The sequence below is a fragment of the Ammospiza caudacuta genome, chromosome 4 (assembly GCF_027887145.1).
Source record: "Ammospiza caudacuta isolate bAmmCau1 chromosome 4, bAmmCau1.pri, whole genome shotgun sequence".
NCBI classification, from domain to species: Eukaryota; Metazoa; Chordata; class Aves; order Passeriformes; family Passerellidae; genus Ammospiza; species Ammospiza caudacuta.
This window is the reverse complement of record NC_080596.1, coordinates 60,505,449-60,527,275: the sequence shown is the minus strand read 5'-3', so window position 1 is coordinate 60,527,275 and position 21,827 is coordinate 60,505,449. Positions and strand designations below refer to the sequence as shown.

General features: G+C 40.1%; 1 protein-coding gene across 1 annotated transcript in view; it reads right to left on the bottom strand.

Annotated features, from left to right (window-relative positions):
* The window catches only part of PPP2R2C (protein phosphatase 2 regulatory subunit Bgamma), a 189,730-nt gene extending 171,638 nt beyond the window's left edge, over positions 1–18,092 (bottom strand). The window contains exons 1-2 of the mRNA XM_058803030.1: positions 18,060–18,092; positions 17,794–17,874 (exon numbers count right to left, since the gene is read on the bottom strand). Coding sequence (XP_058659013.1) covers positions 17,794–17,874; positions 18,060–18,075 — 97 coding nt within the window. The 5' untranslated portion in view covers positions 18,076–18,092. The remainder of the gene's footprint in view (positions 1–17,793; positions 17,875–18,059) is intronic.
* Positions 18,093–21,827: the final 3,735 nt, after the last annotated feature.

Sequence of the window (21,827 nt, the reverse complement as noted above, 5' to 3'; positions counted from 1 at the left end):
ATAGTTTATAGCTTTCTGTACAGGATTTCTACTGACCAAATGCAAGAGGGCCTAACCAGCAATTCAGCATCCCAACCTAGATACCTAAAAATCAAAACCACACAATTAGGGACAACACATTATAAAGTGCACTGCTTCTTACCTTGCACATAAACCTCACCACAGGGAAGGAGATTCCAGCTCTCCAGAATGCTAACAACAAGTCTTCCAATTTTTGCAATAGATCAGACACGGCTCATAGAACAGTATTCTGCATTTCACTACTCTGATTCATCTGCTCAACCGGGTGAAAATTAAACCAGCATCATAATATAATTATTATACTACAATGCAAACATGTCAGGCATTTAAATAAGGCTCCACAGGCAATTGCACACTTCAGATGGCAATTTGGAAGTGATTCTGAGGTTTTCAAAGGTAAAAAAAATTCCAAGTTCTTAAAAAAAGGAAACATACTCCATTACATGACAGGAAACTTATACCTTCACAAATTTTACAGTCATAACGTCTACTGGAAAATTTCCTGCTTCTTGAACCAAGTAGGTCACTATTTGCTCTAGAAACTTACCAGTCTGTGCTTTTAATGAAGAGCTAGTTGAAAAGTACACACCAAAACTCCCTTGGTGGAGTACAGCTTCCCTGCCAATGCCAGCAATGATGCCAGGCAGCCTTCTGGCACCAGAAGTGAAGCAACTCTCCAGTAAGCTGTGTTACTGTCTAGGCCCTGCAGGAGGCTCATCTCCATGCCTCTCCTCCTCTCCTCATAATGCCTCTTCCTATGTTTCCACCTCATTCCCAGTCTGTTCAGGCAGCTTCAGCATGTCACTGTGATTACCAGGTACTACCAGCGTCCTCCACACACTCGGAGTTGTGATTTCCTGTGCACCTGAGCTCCACACTGCCAGAACCTGTGCCAGTTCCTTCAAGCCCAGCATCCTTTTCCAAGGTACTCTGGATGGCCAGCACCTGCTCTAGGTCAAATCAAACAGTGATTCCTCCTCTACTCAGCCCCTTTCCAGCAGACAGAGAATGCATTTCAAAGAAGAGAACAGAAAACTGTAATATTTCAACACCAAAAAACATCTCTTATTTCAATCAAACCAGAAGTGCAATTACACAAAGGTCAATTCAGCTTTGCATCAGGGTACAATCCCTATATGCTGAGCTGACAGAAAAGGGGGGAAAAATTCTATCAAGCCATTTCTACCAACACTTACATGAGATTATTTAAACAATCATTTTTCAGAAGTTTATAAATTGGTCAAAGAAGAGTAGGTATTCACAGGGACAGTCAAAGACACTCTTCAATATAGTCAAATTGATTATATTCACCTTGTCAATTTGAAGTTCCTCCTTCAATGCATGCAAGTACTAGAGTTTTTTCAAGGAGAGGTTCATGGAATTCTTTCTTTTTCTAATGGGCAAAAGGATACCAGGAATTTTCTTGTGAAGCTTAGGGTCAAAGCTAAATTGGCAGTTTTAACTAGATTTTTCTGTGAAAAATCAGCCTGAAGCCAATCCATGGGGAAAAAACCTGTTAGGCTCAATGGTTAGGAGTTTGTCAAAGTTGGAAACTGGAAATATAATCCTGCAAAAGGAACTGTATTGCCTTCAATAAGAGAGAACGGTCAACTTCTATCAGAGTTTAAAAACACAATTCAAATATATTTGTGGTAATTTTGACAGGATGTCCAAAGAAATGTTTGCAGATAAATGGAAAATACTGCAAACACTTTAAAAATTAAACTTAAAAATTTTAAAAATTGCCTCTTTCCAGCTCATTGTAATTGACAAGGATACCTATTTTCAAATGAAGAGAAAGGACAAAAATCTTTAACATATGGCACAGTATATTCTACATACCAACCCTCCATCTACTAAGAGTGACTAACATATTTAACATCAAATTCTATCTCATAGCTGACTAACATATTTAACACCAAATTCTATCTCATAGCTAACAGTCCATGATGCAAGCAGATGGTTTTAATCCCACCAAGGAAATTTTATTCTCCTTTGAGAACTGTGAGGTGACATGGCCATCCACTTGCATCAAAGTCCTGTGTTCCATTAGGAAATCTGTATCTCTGGGGTCACATGCACACACAGGAAGTGACATGCTGGAGGAAAACACCTGCATAAGTAGAGTTACACCAACTTTCTCCTCTGATGGCAGTAAGTGTTGAAACTATGACCTTGTTCCCAACACCAGGCACTTTTGCCTCTACACAGAAAGCAATTTCCCATATAAGTATTTTTGTCCCACAGGACCCCCATCACCTCAAAACAAATTTAGCTTATCATGATTACCAGCAATCCCTGGCAGTATTGACTGCACATTTCTCTTCCCTGGGCCTGTATGCACAGTAATTAATTGTATAAAATAACTACATCTAGTCATCCAGCAACAGTTATTGATCGGCTTGTAATGAACACAAATGTAAACTTGGTGTTTACACAAATCTGTATCTATTTATGCATTTCTATTTACTACAAATAGATCAATTTCAAGTGTAACATTTTGCTGTTTTCCAGTTATCTCAAATCATCCCTCTGCAGTTCTTAGTTTCCACTGAAGTTTGCCATAACTCATTCACTTCAAATATTTTCCACAAATAAAACCACAACTACTACATGTAAGAGGACAGAAAGAAGAAAACAAAAGCATCCTTGTAACTATTCACACCATAGAGAAGCTATATTACCTATATATATTGGAAAAAGAAATGTTGTAAGGATGTTGATGGAAGCTTATGATCACAACACAGCTCTTACCCAAAACCTACACCCAGAGTATTCATCTTCTTGTTTCAGCAGGACATAGAGCCTTATGAATCAAGTGTTATCCAGAACTTCACTCAAACACCATGACACTACCTGCTCCTTGAAGAATTGCCATGATTCACAATTCCCAGTCCCTTTCCTCAATTCATAGAATTCAGACACAGTGAAGTCACTGTGGAAAGACTAGACCAACTCTTGATCAGACAGCAGCCAGAATTTAATTAATCTTCATGTGTTTACCTAGTAAGAAATTGTTAAGCCACTGTGAATGTTTTAATTTTCAGATGGGGTTCAAATTTCAGGTTATAAATTCTTACACAAGAAAACCTGCATTTCATACACACAAACTATTTTAGACACATGTACAGTACAGTGTACAGTTCCGAACTAGCTTTTCAACACAATTAAACAGAACAATAAAGCTCTGGGAAGGCACTGGGCTGCAGAGTGAATTCCCCTAACCCTGGCTTTGGGGGAGGCAGGGGTGGTCCCTATAGGACTCTGCTGAGCAGAGATAACAGGCACTGTCAAAACAGGCTTCCTAGAGCAGATTGCCTGACAATCTGGAAGGGCAGGATCCAAAGATTTCCCAAGGAGAACATTTTCACATCCTATCAGCCTTTCAGCTCTGCCCAGACTGCCCATAAAAAGGCTCATATAGCAGGCTAAGATGTGATGGAGGGCTGAGAAAAATCAGTCTGGTAGAAACTAGATGAAGTCTAAATTAATTTTTTTGTAGTTTACTGAAGAGGAACTCTTACTATGAACCTTCTTTTTCTTGTGTCATTTCCTTTTTTACCATTTATTTTAAATGACGGGTGAGATACAATGATTTTATTCCATATAAATTATGAGGTATTAGCATATGCCACAGTCAAAGGGAATTTTTTTAAAATAATCATGAATACTCAATCCAGCTTACAGATATAATAATCACCCATGGAAATGGGACTTAATATAACAATATTCAGACATCATCGTCTCTTTCTCCACTGGCCATATCTGAAAGGCTAAGAAAGTTCATATAGATATTTCAGCCAACCAGCTTCTAGAAATCCTGTAGATATTATTTACAAACATTTGCTGTGCTCATTAAGTATTATAATTGAAATATTTACATTTTCCTCAATAAAAATATTTACATTTTCCTCATTAAAAATATAAATTCAAAACAAGTACTCTTCCACCTCTTCACCAACCGTGATAATAACTAAACATGTCTAAGATGACCAAATCAGGAGACTTAGCAGGCAAACAAAGAAACTAAAAGTACCCTATAAGATACTGAAAATAAATATATTCCATGTGCTTTGGGATATTTTATCATGGAGCCTTAAGGGACAGATGAAGCTGAATAGCAAGATGCATGGCTACATGCAGGTAAATATCTGATTTATTTATCCTTGGTAGGCAAACAAGTAGACCCCATTAGCTGCAGGTTTAGTAATAGGGGTAAACAAAGAGAAAAAATAGAGTTAGATAAGGAAGTAGACCAGATTATATTTCACATTCAATATTACTCCCACTCCCTTAAAAATAAAAGTAAACAGAAAGAGACAGTAGAGTAATCAATTGTACATTACAAGAAAGAAAAAGATACACTAATCCAAATGGCCTCTATTCCATTTCTTCATTTCTGCACTGTTTCAAAAAATACAGATTTTAATTCTAAGAGATATAAAATGTGAATGTAAATACCTCTAGAAATTAAAATTTATGGCTCTCCTAGCAACTGTGTCTCATAAACTTGCATGCATGCAGTATTCTGCATGGTATTTGGTGTGAGCTTTTGTGCTTTCACAGCAACAAGGCTGAATTATGGTTGCTGTGGGAACTATATCTTTGAATTTCTTGACTTGTGCTCGCATCTGAACTCAAATGTTACATTTACATAGGTAAGCATTTGCTGGTGGAAAAGGAATCTATGTGAATGGTTACACACTTCAGTATTCTTACCAAAGAAACAACACAGCTCTGTGTCTGGAGAAGCACAGAGCTCCAATCACTCACACTGCATACACAAAAAGTAAAATAGAGACACATAAAACCTGGCAGTCAAAAGCACAGGGTACCTACAGAAACAGAATTATGGGATGATGTCACTGAAAGTTTGGGGTTTGCAATCCTCCTTCAATCGTTCAGCTTTTTAACCACAGGGTTTGAATACATGCTTTCTTTCAACCATTTGATGAGAGGATACAGAGAGAGAGAGAGGGAGAGAAAGACACGAAGGATACACAGTTGTCAGATGCTCTGGAGCTTTGTGAGTGAGTGATCTTTGCAAGTGCAGGGGGGTCAGTACTGCCCAGGTCAGCATTGCCCAGCCCCAACAGCACAGGCTTTGCTCTGGGTACTTTCTGAACCTGCAGCTAAAGCAAGCAATGAGTACACAGTTCTAACATTTGATGTGTAATATAGGCCACAAGCTGCTCTAGAGACTCAGCATAGGGGGAAAACAGAGACAGATCTTCTTGCTTCTAGAGATGTTCTCTAGCAGAGGTGATTTGTCCCATTGCAGAATCAAGATTAAACCTTGAGATCTGTTTTCTTGACACAAAATATTCTATTCCCCCATGGATACATTTTATGATTTGACATCATCTAGAAAAGGGAATTCAAGTCCTTCAACAAAGCTCTGTGCATTTTTGGAATTATCATTGAACAAGTATGCCTCTAAAATCATCAGACTAGGAATCAGATGTTAATATTGCAATATTCTTAAATTGAAATAAATTTCAATGCACAGTTGCTACTTCCAGAAGTCAACACAGGTATCATGCTTTAAGGAAGATTTTTGATTAATGTGGAGGCGCATGAGGAGAGGGAGAAGTCAAAAAGCAACATAAAATCACAGATTCGGAGGCATGGTATCACCTTTCTGAAGAAACACCAATGCACAGCTACACTCTCAATGCACTCAGCAGACTCTCAAGGTCCCTCTAGCTTTCACTTAGGAAAGGTGGACATTCCACTAGGGCAAGTATTCTTAGGGAGAAAAAACTAAACCCAGAAAAAGCAATCAAACTGAAATATAGCTGTGATGCCTTCGTTTAGAATAAAGGAATCAGCACACACTGAAATTAACAGACTTTAAAAAAAAAAAAAAAACAGCATTAAAAGCTCAAGGGAAAAAACCCCCACAATTTTAAGATGTAGCACATGAAAAATAAGAATTCTTCTTACTTTAAAATTATTACATCTACTTTGTATACCATTACAAACACACCAAGTTAGTACTTCTTGCAAATAAATACAATCTGAAGCATGGGGTATTTCCACAATAAACAATCAATTTCAAAGCAGAGCTTACAATGTTAACACAAGAACTTACCAGAGAAACTTAAAAAATAAGAGTTACCTGACAAACAAAACCATATATTGACGAAAACTAGTCTGTATTAAAAATGTCAAAGATCATGAAGATTACTCAGTAAGTCAGATTTAACAAGAAACCATCAAGTCTTGCAAGGATAACACTTCTACTTTGCATCTTTGAGTCTAGTCATAACACAGAAGTTTATTCTGGGTATAAAGAGAAAGAATAATAATATAATTTGTATCTCTCAAAGAAACTGTGGGTGATTTTCATTTCAGGATCTCAAGATCACTAAATATAGTAATTAGTTATAGTAGTCATGTGAAGTGGAAAGGCCCATCACTAACAATGCAGCCATGCTGAGGAGTTTTAGAACTCACTTTTGAATGACACGTGCCCTCTCTATGAATAGAATGTCAAATCAACAGCCCCTGTTAGTGTCTAGACATAATTGTCTTTGAATTGAATACATCAGCATTAACTGCAATACCAAAATGGTCCCAACTAAAATAATGGAACTGTCTCTTGCACCATACTTCTGCATATTTTGTAAAAATTACACAATACAATAGGTGGAGAAAGATTTATGAGGTTAACATCTTGCATATTCCTGCAATCAGCCCAACTGTCAACTCTATTCACTGTGACATGAGCCACTACAAAATGTGCTTACAAATAAACATTACCAGAACATGTGAGGAGTGTATGCATACTGAAAAGAAACTGTATTTGATGGAAGACTTTAATACTTACAAAAAAACCATCAGTTTTTTGAGCATACAAATATTTTTAAATATTATATATTTCAACTGTAATAGCCATGGGCAAAATATTAGGTTTATAAAAAACCACTATTTATTTATGTACCTATTCCAAAGCCTCCTGGAGAAAAAGTCAAACACATCTACACTGATCTTAGAGAATTTTCTTTTGATTTTTGTGTTAACCTTGCACAGATATAAGAAAAAAGTATATGTATATACATCTGTGAGCATGTAAAAACTACAGAAATTTCAAAACTATTTTACAAAATAACTAAAAATAAGCCACAGAGTTCTTCATGTTGGCACATTCCAATATTAGAATGTTATGCACAACTTCACAATGTAATGTCTAAACTGTCTAACAGAGCAGCTTGCATATGTAATCTGAAGGCCACATGATGATACCACATAGAGGTATGAATGGAATCCAGTGGTAACTTCTGTGAAAGCATTCATATTTATAGATTTACTAATTGGGAATATGAAGTAAGTGAACAGCAGGATACTATCACATGCAGGAATATTCAAGGTTGATAACAAAGGAAATGCTCCATTCTCACTCTTCACTGGAACCACAAGGACTTTTACTGTCCTGTACTTACCTCCAGAAAGAGAATCACAGGATCTCTTAGGCTGGAAGACAGCCTTAAGATCATCCATTTCACTACTAACACCCCACTGCCAAGTCCTCCACTAAACCACACCCTGAAGTGGCACATCTAGGTATCTTCAGCAATGGTGACTCCACCACTTCCCCCCCAGCAGCCTGTTCCAGTGCTTGAACACCCTTTCAGTAAAAAAAAAATTCCTACTATCCAATCTAAACCTCCTCTGGTGCATCTTGAGGCCATTTTGCTTGTCCTATTACTTGTTACTTGGCAGAAGAGACCAATCCCCACTTCTCTGCAATCTTCTCTCAGGTAGCTGTAGAGAGCAATAAGGTCCACCCTGGGCCTCCTCTTCCCCTGACTAAACAACCCCTGTTCCCTCCACAAACCTTGTGCTCCAGACCCTTCATCAGCCTAATTTCCCTTCTCTGAAAATGTTTCAGCTCCTCAAAATTTGCACAAAATATAAAACATGATGACCCACAAACATATCATCAACACTGTGCTGTATTCACTCTTCTTTGTGAGAAACAAATAAAAGCTTCCTAATACTGAGTATCCTCTTAACCTTTTAATGACAAAAGACCCAAGGAATATATTAGGCAGTTGGAAAAAAGTCTCACTCGTTTCTCAATACTCCAGTTACCTCATGAAACAAAGTCATATCACTGCATCAGTTTTTAACACAAAATGACTAACAATGAATCTGAAGATACAATAACTGTGATAAGATCTATCATTACAAGTAGCAACGTAGGATTCCACCCACCAATATCAGAACCCAGGTTAAATCATGCACTTGAAAATATGCTCAGGATGCTCAGGAAGTCTGATTTCCTTCCTGACCATAAGTTCAAGTATGTGTTTTAATGCCTTCTCCCAGTACCTCATTGTTCTTTTGTTTTATAACCCACAAATTATAGATAGGATCATTGTAAATTGCTCTGCAGTGCTAAAAAAAAAAAAAAGCACATTAGAAGCACATTGAAGTGTGCACATTGGTTTTGCTATTTTACATATATATTGCTATTTTCAAAATACCAATTGTATGTTCTTACTGTGACAGAAAAGCCACTCCTTATACAGAAAAAAAAACTACAATGATTCAGAAGCCACGTCTGTCTCACATGAGGAAGGCCAGCCACCACAAAGTTCTTCCTGCATGCTACAGAAAACATCTCTAAAAAATTCATGGTGTGCTAGTCAGAAACATCTATGTACAAAAAGACTTTGCATATTAAGTAAAAAGGGCCACATTCATCATGTCAACCAAAGGTTTTAGCACGGTATTCAAGCAGAATGTTTAAAAACATACACTGAACTCATACTGAAAAATAAAGGAAATTAAAGCACTAAGTCTCTAATGCTGTCCTTAGAAATCAGCAAACTATGAACTGAGTGACCAAAAAAGCATCACATGAAACCCCTGGTGTCAGTATTAAAATTAAAAAATAAAAAAATTCCATGATGGGGGGTTAAAAGAGACTTTGCTAAGTTCAAAACTGCTAGAAATTTATGTGGCAGCTCCCTCTTCTGGATCGCCAAACCCTGACAATTCAGCTGAGATGGCAACATCTAGAATTTGACTAGTAAATAACATATTTTCACTGTTGGTGGGTTTTTATGTACCGTTAGGCAATCACACAAAGACTTCTGGGCTATTGCCCATTATTTTAAATTAGTTTATATTCAAGTAGCACACTGTGAGGAAAAGGTAGTTTAAAATACCTGAAAAGTTTGAAATACTTTTGGAATTTTCTCATCAGACAATAAAAATATGCAAGGAAAAAAACTATATTGACCTTTACTTTCAATCTCTCAGAATTTTACTAACAAATTGCATTTTACAGAAAAGAACTGATTAATGAAAATATTACAGTTCAAACTGTGTGGCCTGCAGTATGACTTCTGAATCCATATTTGCAGAAGTTAGGTGTCTGGGCTGAAACAGAATAATCTGATCTTGAAATTTCTTCCAGCTTTGAGAGGTTCATACATTAAAAATCCTTGTACAGTAGAAAAAACTTACCTGCGCATCAGCTCTTCAGACAGTCTGCAAGACAGCTTGGGCAATTTCTGCAAACATTTCTAAACTGGAATTGGAAAAATCAGAAAATTGGTACTCTCTGCCCCTATATAAAATTAATCTCCATAAAGGTACCCTGGATTTCTGACTCGACCTATAATTGAAGAGGAGGCTTTGTGAAGACCTGGTGATTTTTATGTATCTCAGCTGGAACCACAGGCAGTTCTATACTCTCTAAATTGTCCATAACTATTCAAGCTGAATAGCAATGTTTGACTTAAATATAAAAAATTACTCTAAATGGAAAATTTACAGATCAAATGAAATCCCTGTTTACTTCATCAGTTTAATTATTGATAACAAAATTATTACCTGAATTAAATTATTGAGTGTTTAATGCAGAAGAGGGTGCATAAAAGATGCCCTTGTTAAATTCTGGACCAGGTAACTTGAAAGCATGATTTTTGACTTGCTAATAATTGCATCATCAGGCCCACAACAGTGTGATTTCACCTTTCATGAGATATAAGAGGCACACTGAGTGCCTCATAAAGTATATGGCAAACTGAAATACCAAGGAAATTTTCGTCATTCAAGCATGAATAAAACTAAAATTGCCAGGAGTTATTTGGATGGAACTGAGGGGATCATATAAAATGGAAAGCCTTATGGACCTGGAAAGAGTGAGAGAGGGAAAAGAGCTCAGATTTGCTATGCAGGCACCTGCTGCAAATGGCAAACTTTCAATGACACAAAGGAGAGACATCTTTGTCACACTGCACAACAGTGAGTGGGCTGAAACCACCCAAAATTCCCTTGGTGGAGGGGAGAGTTACAGAGAACAAAGGAAAAGTAAAACAAACAGAACCCAGGAAATCCAAGCAGGTGTGTAGAGGGGCAGCCTGGAAAGCAGTGCCCCACTAGACCTGCTGCTTACAAGCAGAGAAGGTTTGGTGAGAGATGTGGTGGTCAGAGGCCATCTTGGGTACAGTGACCACTAAATGATAAAAAGTTTTGGATTCTTGGTGAAATCAGGGAGATGATCAACAAAACTTCCAGCCAGCAGGAGCAGAGCAGTGACTGAGCCCCTGCACTCAGACTGTTCCCCTGTACTGGTGAGGTCAGACCTCAAGCTCTGTCTCCTGCTCTGGGCCCCTCACTGCAAGACAGACACTGAGGTGCTGAAGTGAGTTCAGAGAAGGGAAACAGAGCTACTGAAGCATCTGGAGAGTGAATCTTAGGAGGAGTGGCTGATGCAGCTGAGTGTGTTTAGTCTGGAGAACAGGAAAAACTACCCAAAAGGAGGTTGTAGCCAGGTGGAGTCAGTCTCTTCCCCTAGGTAACCAAAGACAGGACAAGAGGAAATGGCCTCAAGACACACCAGGGGAGGTCCATGTGGAGATTCACAGTTCAGTCAGAGAAAGAACACAGATAATTTCTCCCAGGCTGAGCCTGGGAATCTTAGAAGAAGAAATATAAACAATTACTATCTTTCTGTAACCACTGTTTATAGCTATAGTTATTCACAGTGTACTATTCATAGCCACCAACAGTGTGAAATGTTTCTACTTTGAGACCATTTAAGTATCACTTTAGTGAGTCACATTATAAAAGACCTGCTACTTTCATTAAAGTTAGCCTTCTGATCCATCTGAAGACTGGAGTCTTTCCTTCCATCCCTAACTCAACAACATCAGGTCCAGACTAGACATTAAGAAGAATTTCTTCACTGAAAGAGTGGTTAAGCATTATTATGGGTTGCCCAGAGAAGTGGTGGCATCACCATCACTGCCAGTATTCAAGAAAGGACTGGATGTGGAATTTAGTGCCATGGTTTAGCTAACATGGCTATGTTTGATCAAATATTACATTCAATGATCCTAGAGGTCATTTTTAACCTAAATGAGTCTGCCAGTCTATGGCTAGAAAGCAAAAAGGAAACTGGCTGAAGACCACATTCTGGAAACTGAGAGGATGAAGGCTGCAACTTATGGCATTTAAGATCCAGAGAATTAAACAAGTATGTTAGAAGAATGTTAGAGGAGTGTGTGAAGTCCTTGAAAAAGGAAAATCAGAAAGCCTGGTTAAAAAAAAAAGACTTAGTCTGTTTTTCAAGCTTAATCCAAACAAGCATACCACTTTTCAGGTTACTGAACAGGAGCTAATGTCTTTGGTCAGACATTTGCAAAATAAAATAATTAACAAGTATTTGTTTTATGGTCAAATGACATTTAATGACTCAAAAGAGAAAACACACTCTAGCACTCATATTAAGTTCCAATGGAAACACTATGCAAGCAAGGATTTTATGAATCATTGTAATTAAATCATCTTAATGTACTTTAAAAAATTAATTTATTCCATAAATTCAAACCAGCTCTTAATCAAAACACCAAAATAGAAAACCTCAAATAAAAAATGTAAATAAATCACTCACCTTTTCTTTTTCATAACAAGTACATGTACTTTCCAGTATTTTATTGTCAGTCTTTTTTATAACAGTCTACAGAAATACCTGAATTAATGATTTTTACAAAACCTATGCCATGTATAAACCACATATTAAAATATCACACATGGACCACTGTAGAAAATATCACTAGAAGTAAAGCTATCATAAATACAATTTCAACATATCCTAACCCTTCCTCTTTGCCTATCACGTTGAATTTTTCATATTGAAACTCAATGTCAGATTGTGCAGGAACAACTAGAAGTATAATCAAATACCCACATTTTCTTGTAATGAGTCATTTACCAGGTCTGGTCTTACAGAATCACATTCAACATTATAATGGGAATAAATTATGATGACACCACTTCAAACAGAAGCCCTTTCCCTGTGCTGCAGCAGCTCTCTGACATCAGTGATAGTTAACCAACCAAATACCAATATAAGTCAGTGCAAAATAAAGGAGGGATGAAATACAGGGACTTGCTGAATGAATAAACAGGAGTGTGTGAGGTAGGACTGGAACTGTATTATCCATGTACATGGCACGAGAGGGGCTATCAGGATACACACAGCCCTGTGACACACTTCACAGCACTGTATGGACACTGGCAGCATCCTAAGCTGTTTAAGACTGTATGTGGCACTTTGTGCCATGTTCCAGGTGACACTGAGGTGTTCAGTCATAGCTTGGGCCCAATTTCAGAGGTCTTTCCCAACCTAATTGATACTGTGATTCTTTAAATACGCACTGAGGTGAGGTGAGGGGAATATCAGTCTCTTCCAAGCATTTTGATTTCCTTTGAATTAAAACAGAATTGTGGTCTGCAGAAAAATCACAGTTCAGCTCACTAATCTCACAGTCATCAGCCACAGCCAGCAGGGTTTCACAAGAGGGAAGTCCTGCTTAGCAACCCTGATTCCCTTTTATGATAAAGTAACCCCCTTAGTTGATCAAGGGAAGCCAGTTGATGTCTTCTTTTTGGATTTCAGTAAAGTTTTCAATACTGTCTCTCACAGGATCCTGCTGGACAAAATGTCCAGCACACAGCTGGATCAACACATCCTGATGGCTGAGCAACTGGCTCATGGGTGGGGCATGATGGGGGGACATCACGCCAGGGACCTGTCACTAGTGGGGTTCCACAGGGCTCCATCCTTGTCCCTGTGCTCTTCAACATCTTCATAAATTATGTGGATGCAGGACTGAAGTGATACTGAGCAAGTCTGCAGATGATACAAAACTGGGAAGAGCTGTTGACTCCCTCAAAGGCAGGGATGCCCTGCAGAAGGACCTCAGCAAATGAGAGGGCTGGGCCATCACCAACCATATGAAGGGAACATGGGGAAGTGTCAGATTCTGCACCTGGGGTGGGCAACCCTGAATGTACAGACATAGTGAAGAATGAGATGCTGGAGAGCAGTGCCAGGGAAAGGCACCTGGAGGCCTGGTCAACAGAAAGCTGAATATGAATCAACAGTGTCTGGCAGCCAGGAGGGCCAGCCCTGTCCTGGGGACATCAATAAATGCTCAGCATTGTCAGCCAGGAAAAGGAGGGGATTGTCTCACTCTGCTCTGCACTGGGGAGGCCTCACCTCGAGTGCTGAGGGCAGTTTGGGGCACTGCCATGTAAGAAAGATCTAAAGGTCTTAGAAAGCCTCCGAAGGAGGGCAACAAAGATGGTGAAAGGCCTTGAGGGGCAGCTCTGTGAGGAGTGGCTGAGGTCACTTGGTCTGGTCAGCCTGGGGGAAAAGGACACTGAGGGGAGGCCTCACTGCAGGTACAGCTTCCTCATGAGGGGAAGAGCAGGGGCAGACATTGATCTCTTCTCTCTAGTAACACTGACAGGACTCCAGGGAATGGCCTGAAGTTGTATCAGGGTAGGTTTAAGTTGGATATTAGGGAAAGATTCCTCGTCCAGATGGTGGTTGGGCACTTGAACAGGCTCTCCAGGGCAGTGCTCCAAGCCTGACGGAGTTCAGGAATTGTTTGGACAATGCTACCAAGCACAGACCGTGATTCTTGAGGATGTTGCAGTGCAGGGCCAGGAGTTGGACTCAGTGATCCTTGTGGGTCTCTTCCTTCCAACTTGGCATATTCTGTGATTCTGTGATCTCCAAACTGGACATCTAGAAGCCCAGTTCTGTAAAGCATACCATCCAACTAAGATGGAAATATAACACCCATTCACGGTGAAGATCCTTTGAAAGAAATCTTGGCAAACTGTGAAGCACTAGGAAAAGGACTGCTACCATGCCTTTTTGTAAAAGACTAAGGAAAAATAACTTATTTGGATCTGCCAGAAAAGGACTGGGACATGAAAACATCTACAGATGAGACTTCCTATTTAATTAGACCTTGATAATGAACACATGATTCACAAGAACATTACTTTAGTTGTAAGCTTGTGCAATCACATTGCTTTCTATTTCTATTGGTGAAATAATGGAAAAGACAGCATTGAACCAAATCCAGAGTTACTGTCTTTGATTGAAAACTACAGTAAACAAAAAGCTATTGGAGATAAACCTAACAGTGATTAAACTCATATTAATCAGTTCACAAGTCTTCTAGTTCCTTAAAATGACACACTGATCAATTGTACTTTCACAACAAAACACTATATTACCCGTCTTCTCAATAAATCTCACTTCAAATTACTCATAAATGAAAGAGAATGTTACAGCAGCATAAGGTAAGTAATAGGAAAGTTCACATTGAAATTCACAAAGCTAACAGATGCTAAAAGTGCTTTCAACCTCTCAAGAGCACAGTTACAAAATAGATGAAAATAAAATTTACACTGTAAACCAATCTCAAGTCTTTAATGAGGTAATTTTAAGAGTGAAAACTAAAAATATGATTTGTGACTGAATCTTTTCATTAAACATATTATCATTCATATCTAGAATAACAGAATGCCAGATTAGAATTCACAGCCTAAAATACTTCAAACATGATTTAACTCACAGAGTTTGCAAGAAGTTATTGTAATTTGGAGCTTAAAGCAAAGGCTCTAGATTAAGCAATCCTGATAACAGTCCAGTAGATCACTGGACACAGAGCAAAAGATTTGACTTTTTAGAAGTCCCATGTTGCTATCTGCTTAATAGTTAACATTCAGTTTCTAAAAAAAAACCACATCCTTAACTTCTATATTTCATTCTTGAAGCCTGTAAATGGATACACTAATATTCTTCTTCATACAGCTTTTGTGAGGCTGCACTTAGTGTGAGCAAAGTGCTTTGAGATTTTCAGCATGAATAAAATATATTTTGCACTTAGACGTTAATTATAGAAGTAGCAATATTTGAAATAGGATTTTGTTTCAAGACAGCAAGACTAAATCAAACATGATTATCTTGGCTTTGATTGTGATATTTCACTTACTATGCTCTATTTTCCTTGCATTTGAAATATGCAATTTTTCTTTTCTGTTATGTAAATGAATGTTTTTCATCTAACACATCTATTTTTGGGAAAAAAAAATTTCCTTCCTAGGCTAAGACAGAAATGTTGCAGAACACAACTCTGAAGTCTGAGAGAGTACCACAAGGTCAATGCAAGCATTCAATAGCAAAAGCAGCAAGAGATGCCCAGAAGACAAGCTGAGCTTATAACATTAATATGCAAATGTTTAGATATCTATCTAGATATATAAATCACACTACAATATTGAATATAGATAAACTTGTCCTTCTGTCCATCAGCTAGGTCGACAATGCAGCTAACCAATGCAGCTGCAATTACAAGTTGTGGCCTTTCTGAAAAATAAAAAGAACTGGGATAAAGAGAGAAAAGAAAGTCTGTGATGGGAGTCCAAGAAACAATCAATTTAAAACTAAATATTCTGTCTAGCTCTGTGTAACTTATTTTAGAGGCATACTTCAGCAAAGAAAAAGGTTTGGACTTCATCAAACAACACTGTCAAGCAAAAGAGGTCAAGTCACTTGTCATCATGGACTTTTCTTTGAACTATTTTTCACTTCTGCAAAGTGTGCTGAATATATTGCTCTATGTGTTCCTAGATATGTGGCATTAATACCCAGCATGTACTCTGGAAAATACATGTCATATTTATATACAATATATATGTATATAAATGTATACATGTATTTATATACACTATATTAACATAAACAGGGTTTACTACCTGCAGATGACTTTGATTCTACCGTTTTTGTGATCAAATTACATTGCTTCATCTTGTTTCCTGGTCTCAGAATTTCACATATTTCCATGTTGAGTTAAGAGAAAACATGTAAGATTCCTATTTAAGCTGGGGAATAAAATTGGGAACCCAAAAATTGGCAGCATTAAAGAGAACTGAAGTCAGGGTTAGCAAAGTAATTTTAAAAATATGCCCTGTGAAAAGAGATGACCCAATAAATCAAAGAAATAAAACACCTGTTGAGAAAAAACATTATCATCTCAAAGCAGTGCTGAAACACTGGTATTTACCCAGACAAATGAGGTTAAGAAGCATATTCTACTCATTCAAATCTTTAAATGAAAGTAAATGCCAACCTAAAGCTCATTTTCAGCATTCTGTGATGCCTAAGAAATGCTGTCACTCACTCATTACACTCCCTCACACGGATATAATTTCCACCCCCATCTATCGTCATCACATCTGGTTTGATATGCAGTTTCACCCAAAAAATCACGTAGGCAAAAAAAAATAAAAAAATTCACAACATCTTTTGATAAATGCTTTAGTATGCAATTGTGTGTAATTACACACATTCTTAAGTACACCTCAAAATATAAATCACCATGGAATAACTGGAAAGAAGAACTTAGTCCAAAACTTTGGGGAAGCTATGGCTTACTATTAGTACACTGTGGTTAAATAATTTCTCCAAACAGCAAAACACAAGACACAAAACTTCAATTCCCAAAAGATCACAGATAATAGCTGAAGAGACACCAAACAGGTAATCTTTCTGCCTGCCCCAAGGTAAGATCTGTAGCTTTATCTCTTCAATGTATGTTTGTGAAACAAACATTAAATAGCCCAAATGAATGGGATTTTATTATCTACCTAATTCCTATCTTCCAGTGCTCCCCTGTTGTCAAGTTTTCCTTAATGTTGAATCTGAAGCCAATCTACTACAGCGTGCCACCTTCCCCAGTACTGCAAAGATTTTTAGTCTAACTCAGCTTCTGATGCATTTTAAACGTTTAGAAAGAGTAATAAATACACTCTTCTTAGAAAGCCATAACCCCAGCAGACCAAAAACATTGAGATGAGGTCTTAGTTCCACTTAGCTCACAGACAACAGCCACTGGAAGATGCTCATGAGCACAGCACAGTACACATCTGATATCCTGGAGAACACAGGTTCACTCCTAAATTTAGATACTCCGCATGTTCAAAACCATACACTGTTTGGTATGGCTGGTATGAGAGACTTTCCTGCCCTGACACCCAAAGACTGTTCTTCTGGTCACAGAACGTCAATAAATAAAACTTTCCAGGTGACTTCTTTCTTCGAAGTTAAGGAGTGAAAAAAGGCCAGAAAACTTTCCAGCCCACCTTGCACCAGCACCCACTGATGCCAAGGTCAAAAGGACTCATGCCACCTAAACTGCTACACGCAAAACAAACTTTTTCCCACACAAAAAAAGCCAAAGCAAAACCAGCCAAGACACTTTCGCAAGGCCTGGGATACACAAACCACCGGCAGATATCCCTTTGCCCGCCCACCTCCACACCTGCCCTAGGGCACACGCCGGGGCGGCTGCCACGGTCTCTCCCAGCAGTGAGCCCCGTTTCTCCACACGCTGCCGGCCGGGACAGCGGGCGAGGGGACGCTTCCCCTCAGCATCCCGTACTCACCTTCAGAGACCTCGAACTCGGCCGCTCCATTGAGCTGGTACAGACACCAGTCAGCCGCGCTCTCGCCCGGGGGGCCGCCGGCTGGGCAGGAGCAAAGGAAAGGCACAGTCAGTCAGGGCACGGGGCCAGCGGAGGAAGGGACGAGGGAAAGTGGCGGCGAGGGGAAGAAGCAGAGAGCGGGGAGGAGAGATGGAGGGGGCTGAGGAGAGAACGGAGGGATGAGAGGGGACAGCGAGCACCGGGGGAAGGCGCGCGGTTGCAGATACCCTGTTTGTGGGACATGGGTGTTGCCCTCCGGAATGCGCCCACAGCTCTGAACTGCTCTTAGCTTGGCTCCCAGCGCCCGCGGCTCGGGGCGCCTCCTCCTCCTCCCAGCCGAGCGGGGGCAGGCAGCCGCCGCTTCCTCGGGGTGCTCGGGGAGCCGGGGGAGGGAGCACGGGAAGGAGGGAAGGCTCCGCCCGGAGCTCCCGGCGGAGGCGGCGCCGCCTCGCCAGCACGCGCCGCGCCCGACAGCGCCAGCGCCGGCCCCGCCGGGCCCGGGAGGTGCGAGGGAGCCCCGGCACCGCCGGGCCCGGGAGGTGCGAGGGAGCCCGGGCAGACCCGGCACCGCCGGGCCCGGGAGGTGCGAGGGAGCCCCGGCCCCACCGGGCCCGGGAGGTGCAAGGGAGCCCCGGCAGCGCCGGGCGGCAGCGCGGTCCGAGGCGAGCCCGGCCACGGCGGCTTTGGCGGGATGCGGTGCCCCAGCCTGGCCCTGCCCCGGCCAGGAGAGCCCTCCCTGCTGCCCGTCCCGTTTCCATGTGCGCTCCCGTCCGATGCCGCCTGTGTCTGGGGTGCCGGCAGCCTGGAGAGCATGGGCGCGCATCCCGGCTGACCCCGAAGCCTGGACGCGCATCCCTGAGGGAGGACACCGCACCCCAGGCACCCACTGCCAGTGGCACTCACCTCCAGTGGCACCCACCTTCAGTGGCACCCACTGCTAGTGCCCTGCCACCACGGCTGCGTTCGTCCCAAAACATTCACTTCAGTTCTCTTACCCTAGGCCACTTGGGCTATCTTACTGATTAGAGCTACAAATGCCACATAAACTGTCAGGTTATATATGCGCTGCAAGGCTGGAGTGGTTTTCATCTGAGCCTCTGTGGATACACAAACTGTTAATAAGAAAGCAAACCTGTTACCAAATAAGTCTAAAGGGCCCTTTGCCTTCAGTGGGAAATGGCAAATTATAAAACACTGAAACAGTCAGCTAGAGCAAATATATGTTAATAAATGCCTTTATTCTTAGAGACTTCCACCCAAAAAACATGTCAGGAGGGAAATGTAAAGGTGCATTAATTGTTCGTTCACCAGGTGACTTTCTTGATACCTAATTTAAGACAATTGTTACTGCCTAGCTTGTAGTTGGCAGCATCCTGCCTACGGCTTCTGTCTTATCAAGGTAACAGTTTCAGAGGCCCATGTATGGCACAGTTTGTGTCAAAAAGAGCAGCCACACTTCGTATAGGCAAATGAGAAAAGCTTAAGAAAGAAGAAAGGAAGACTATAATCAAGTCATGCTATGAGATTAGGAGCCAACAAGAAGGTAAAGTATTGACGTAGGCAGCTGTCATGGCATGATTACACTGGCTCCTCCATCTACCTTTTTGCTGTTTGTGAAACGGTGTGTAAGTGGCAGGGAAGAATTGTTTTTGGCATAAATTCCATCTAACATACCTACATTCACCCCTTTGTAGCCCCACATTTCTCTTCACAGAGAAAAGCAAGGCACAATTTTTCCCAAGAATATTCTTATCATCTGCTGTGCCTGTGTTTGTGCAAAAGTACAATGCAATATGGAGATTGTTTACCCAGAGTGAGGGTGTTTTGTTTCCTTGGCCTATCAGGGCCAAGCGTGTGTGTGTCAGGACTGTGTGACAGTCACAAGATTCAGTGTTGAGTGCAGAGTTGAGTGCTTGACAGATTCAGTTTAGATGTAATGTAATATAATATAGAATAATATAGTATTATAAAGTAATTAATTAGTCTTCTGATAAGATGGAGTCCTCCTCATCATTTTCTCTCCCCCTTGTCGGGGGCTCCCTGAAAATTCTATTCCCTTTCTTGCAGCAAGTAGACACCCTCCTAATACCTTCAGGTGTGTAAACTGAGGGCAGTTTGATTCACTTTTTCCTGATAAAAGTATTCTGTTTAAATATTTACATTCTTCTCCACTGCATCCAAGACAGTGGCACACTGCGGCCTCTGTGAAAGAATAAGGAGGACATTACAGTTTCTGAAGGAAATAGGTTTAAAACGGGAGTAACATTCAGCAAATATTCCCAGTTACTTTTAGAAACAAAGCAAAACACTTAAGCTTTCCTGGGAACTTCACCTAAATTACAAAGATAATAAATGCCTTCTGAGGTAAAAGCACCAGTTTGTTTAGACAGTGTGTGTATATATATCCCCAAGCCATATGCTTGCTGGATGTGCACTAACATTCCTGGAACTGAACAGGTTTATGCTGATGATTTGAGGGGAAAAAATGTATTGTAGAGCTGTGTTAAAGTAAAGCTCCATACAGCTGCTTATGTGCACTAACTTTTCCTAAAAATTACCTATAGACCTTGATTGCTCTTCATGACAATGGATTATAAAAAATAAAACTGATCTTAACATTCCAGTGTTAACCTCTTCTTTTTGCATAAAAGCCATATGAATTAGCAAACAAAGGCCCTGTTCTGGGAGAATCTATTAATATTAAATTTAAGTTTTATGGAATGTGGCAATTTTATTGTGTTCAACTCATTACTCTTGATCTGCATTTATTAATTTACATTTTATTTACTGATTTATATTTCATTCCTGACTTCAATCATTTACAAACTTTTTATGTTAAAAAAAAATCACCAAGTTTGGTGTGTAAAGCAGTACATGTTTCTTTCTTTCTAAATGAGGAGGTCAATACAAATTGTGTGATCCTTTTTTACAGGTGTCTTGAATATTGAGGTGGTTTTATTTGCACCCAGGAGCCAGCTAGTCCAGAATGAATTAATCTTTTATTTTTATGAAAATCTGCAAATAGACACTACTAGGCTATTTGTGATTGCTTCCTTCCATCACAGAGGGATGACTGGTTTAACTGGGTTTGGGATCTAGTAATGCTAAATCCATACCAAACTTGAAGGTGGGAGCAGTTACCCTCCTTCATGTGATGTTCTTTACTTTTGCACTGTTGGAAATGAGCGAGGACTTTGACAGGATATATTGCATCATTTCAGAATTGAAATGTTGTTAAAAGCATATGATTTAGTCAAAAGAAAACTTAAGGAAGATAGTTGATCTATACTATGGTGTATGTTTTTTAAAGAGTCAAAGTTTTAAATAGTAATAGTTTAAATAGTTTAATCTGTTTTTTGGCTTTCTATATCACAATTATTTAATAGGCAGAAAGTGGTGCAACTGCTTACAAAAAACTTCTGAGGAGACTGGACTATATTACACGACAATACTTTTTAGTTTGGGGTTGGATTTTTTCCTTTTTCACTAGAACTTTATGCAGTTTAAATAGAAATGTTTGCCTTTCCAGTTCTCAGCACAGGGTCGACCTGTTCCTAGCAGTGATAAAACAAGTGACAAAACCTATTTCAACGGGATCAGAAGGTCAGCCACACAAAATTTAATCCTTCTTCAATTTCAAAACTTCAGAGATGCAGACAATAATCCGTAATGAAGTAGTATACTGTGAAATAAAGTACTCGCGCTCAATTCAAAGGAATTTCCAAAAACCGAAAAGGATTTATAGGTGTCCAAGGTGCAGAAGTCAGCCTGTCCCTGGGCAGCGCAGGGTTATCGGAAATCCAGCTCGGGAATCAAGGGCTGCGCTTTCTGCCCCTCACCCCCGGCCCTGGCGCTCTCCAGCCCCCGCAGCGCCGCTCGGGACTGAGGCGGAGCCACCCTCAGGCCCCAGGGCCCTCCCGCTCAGAGGAGACTCCTTCCCCTCATTTTATTTATTTATTTATTTCGTTCCGCTCGGGGAGGCGGTGCTGCGGGAC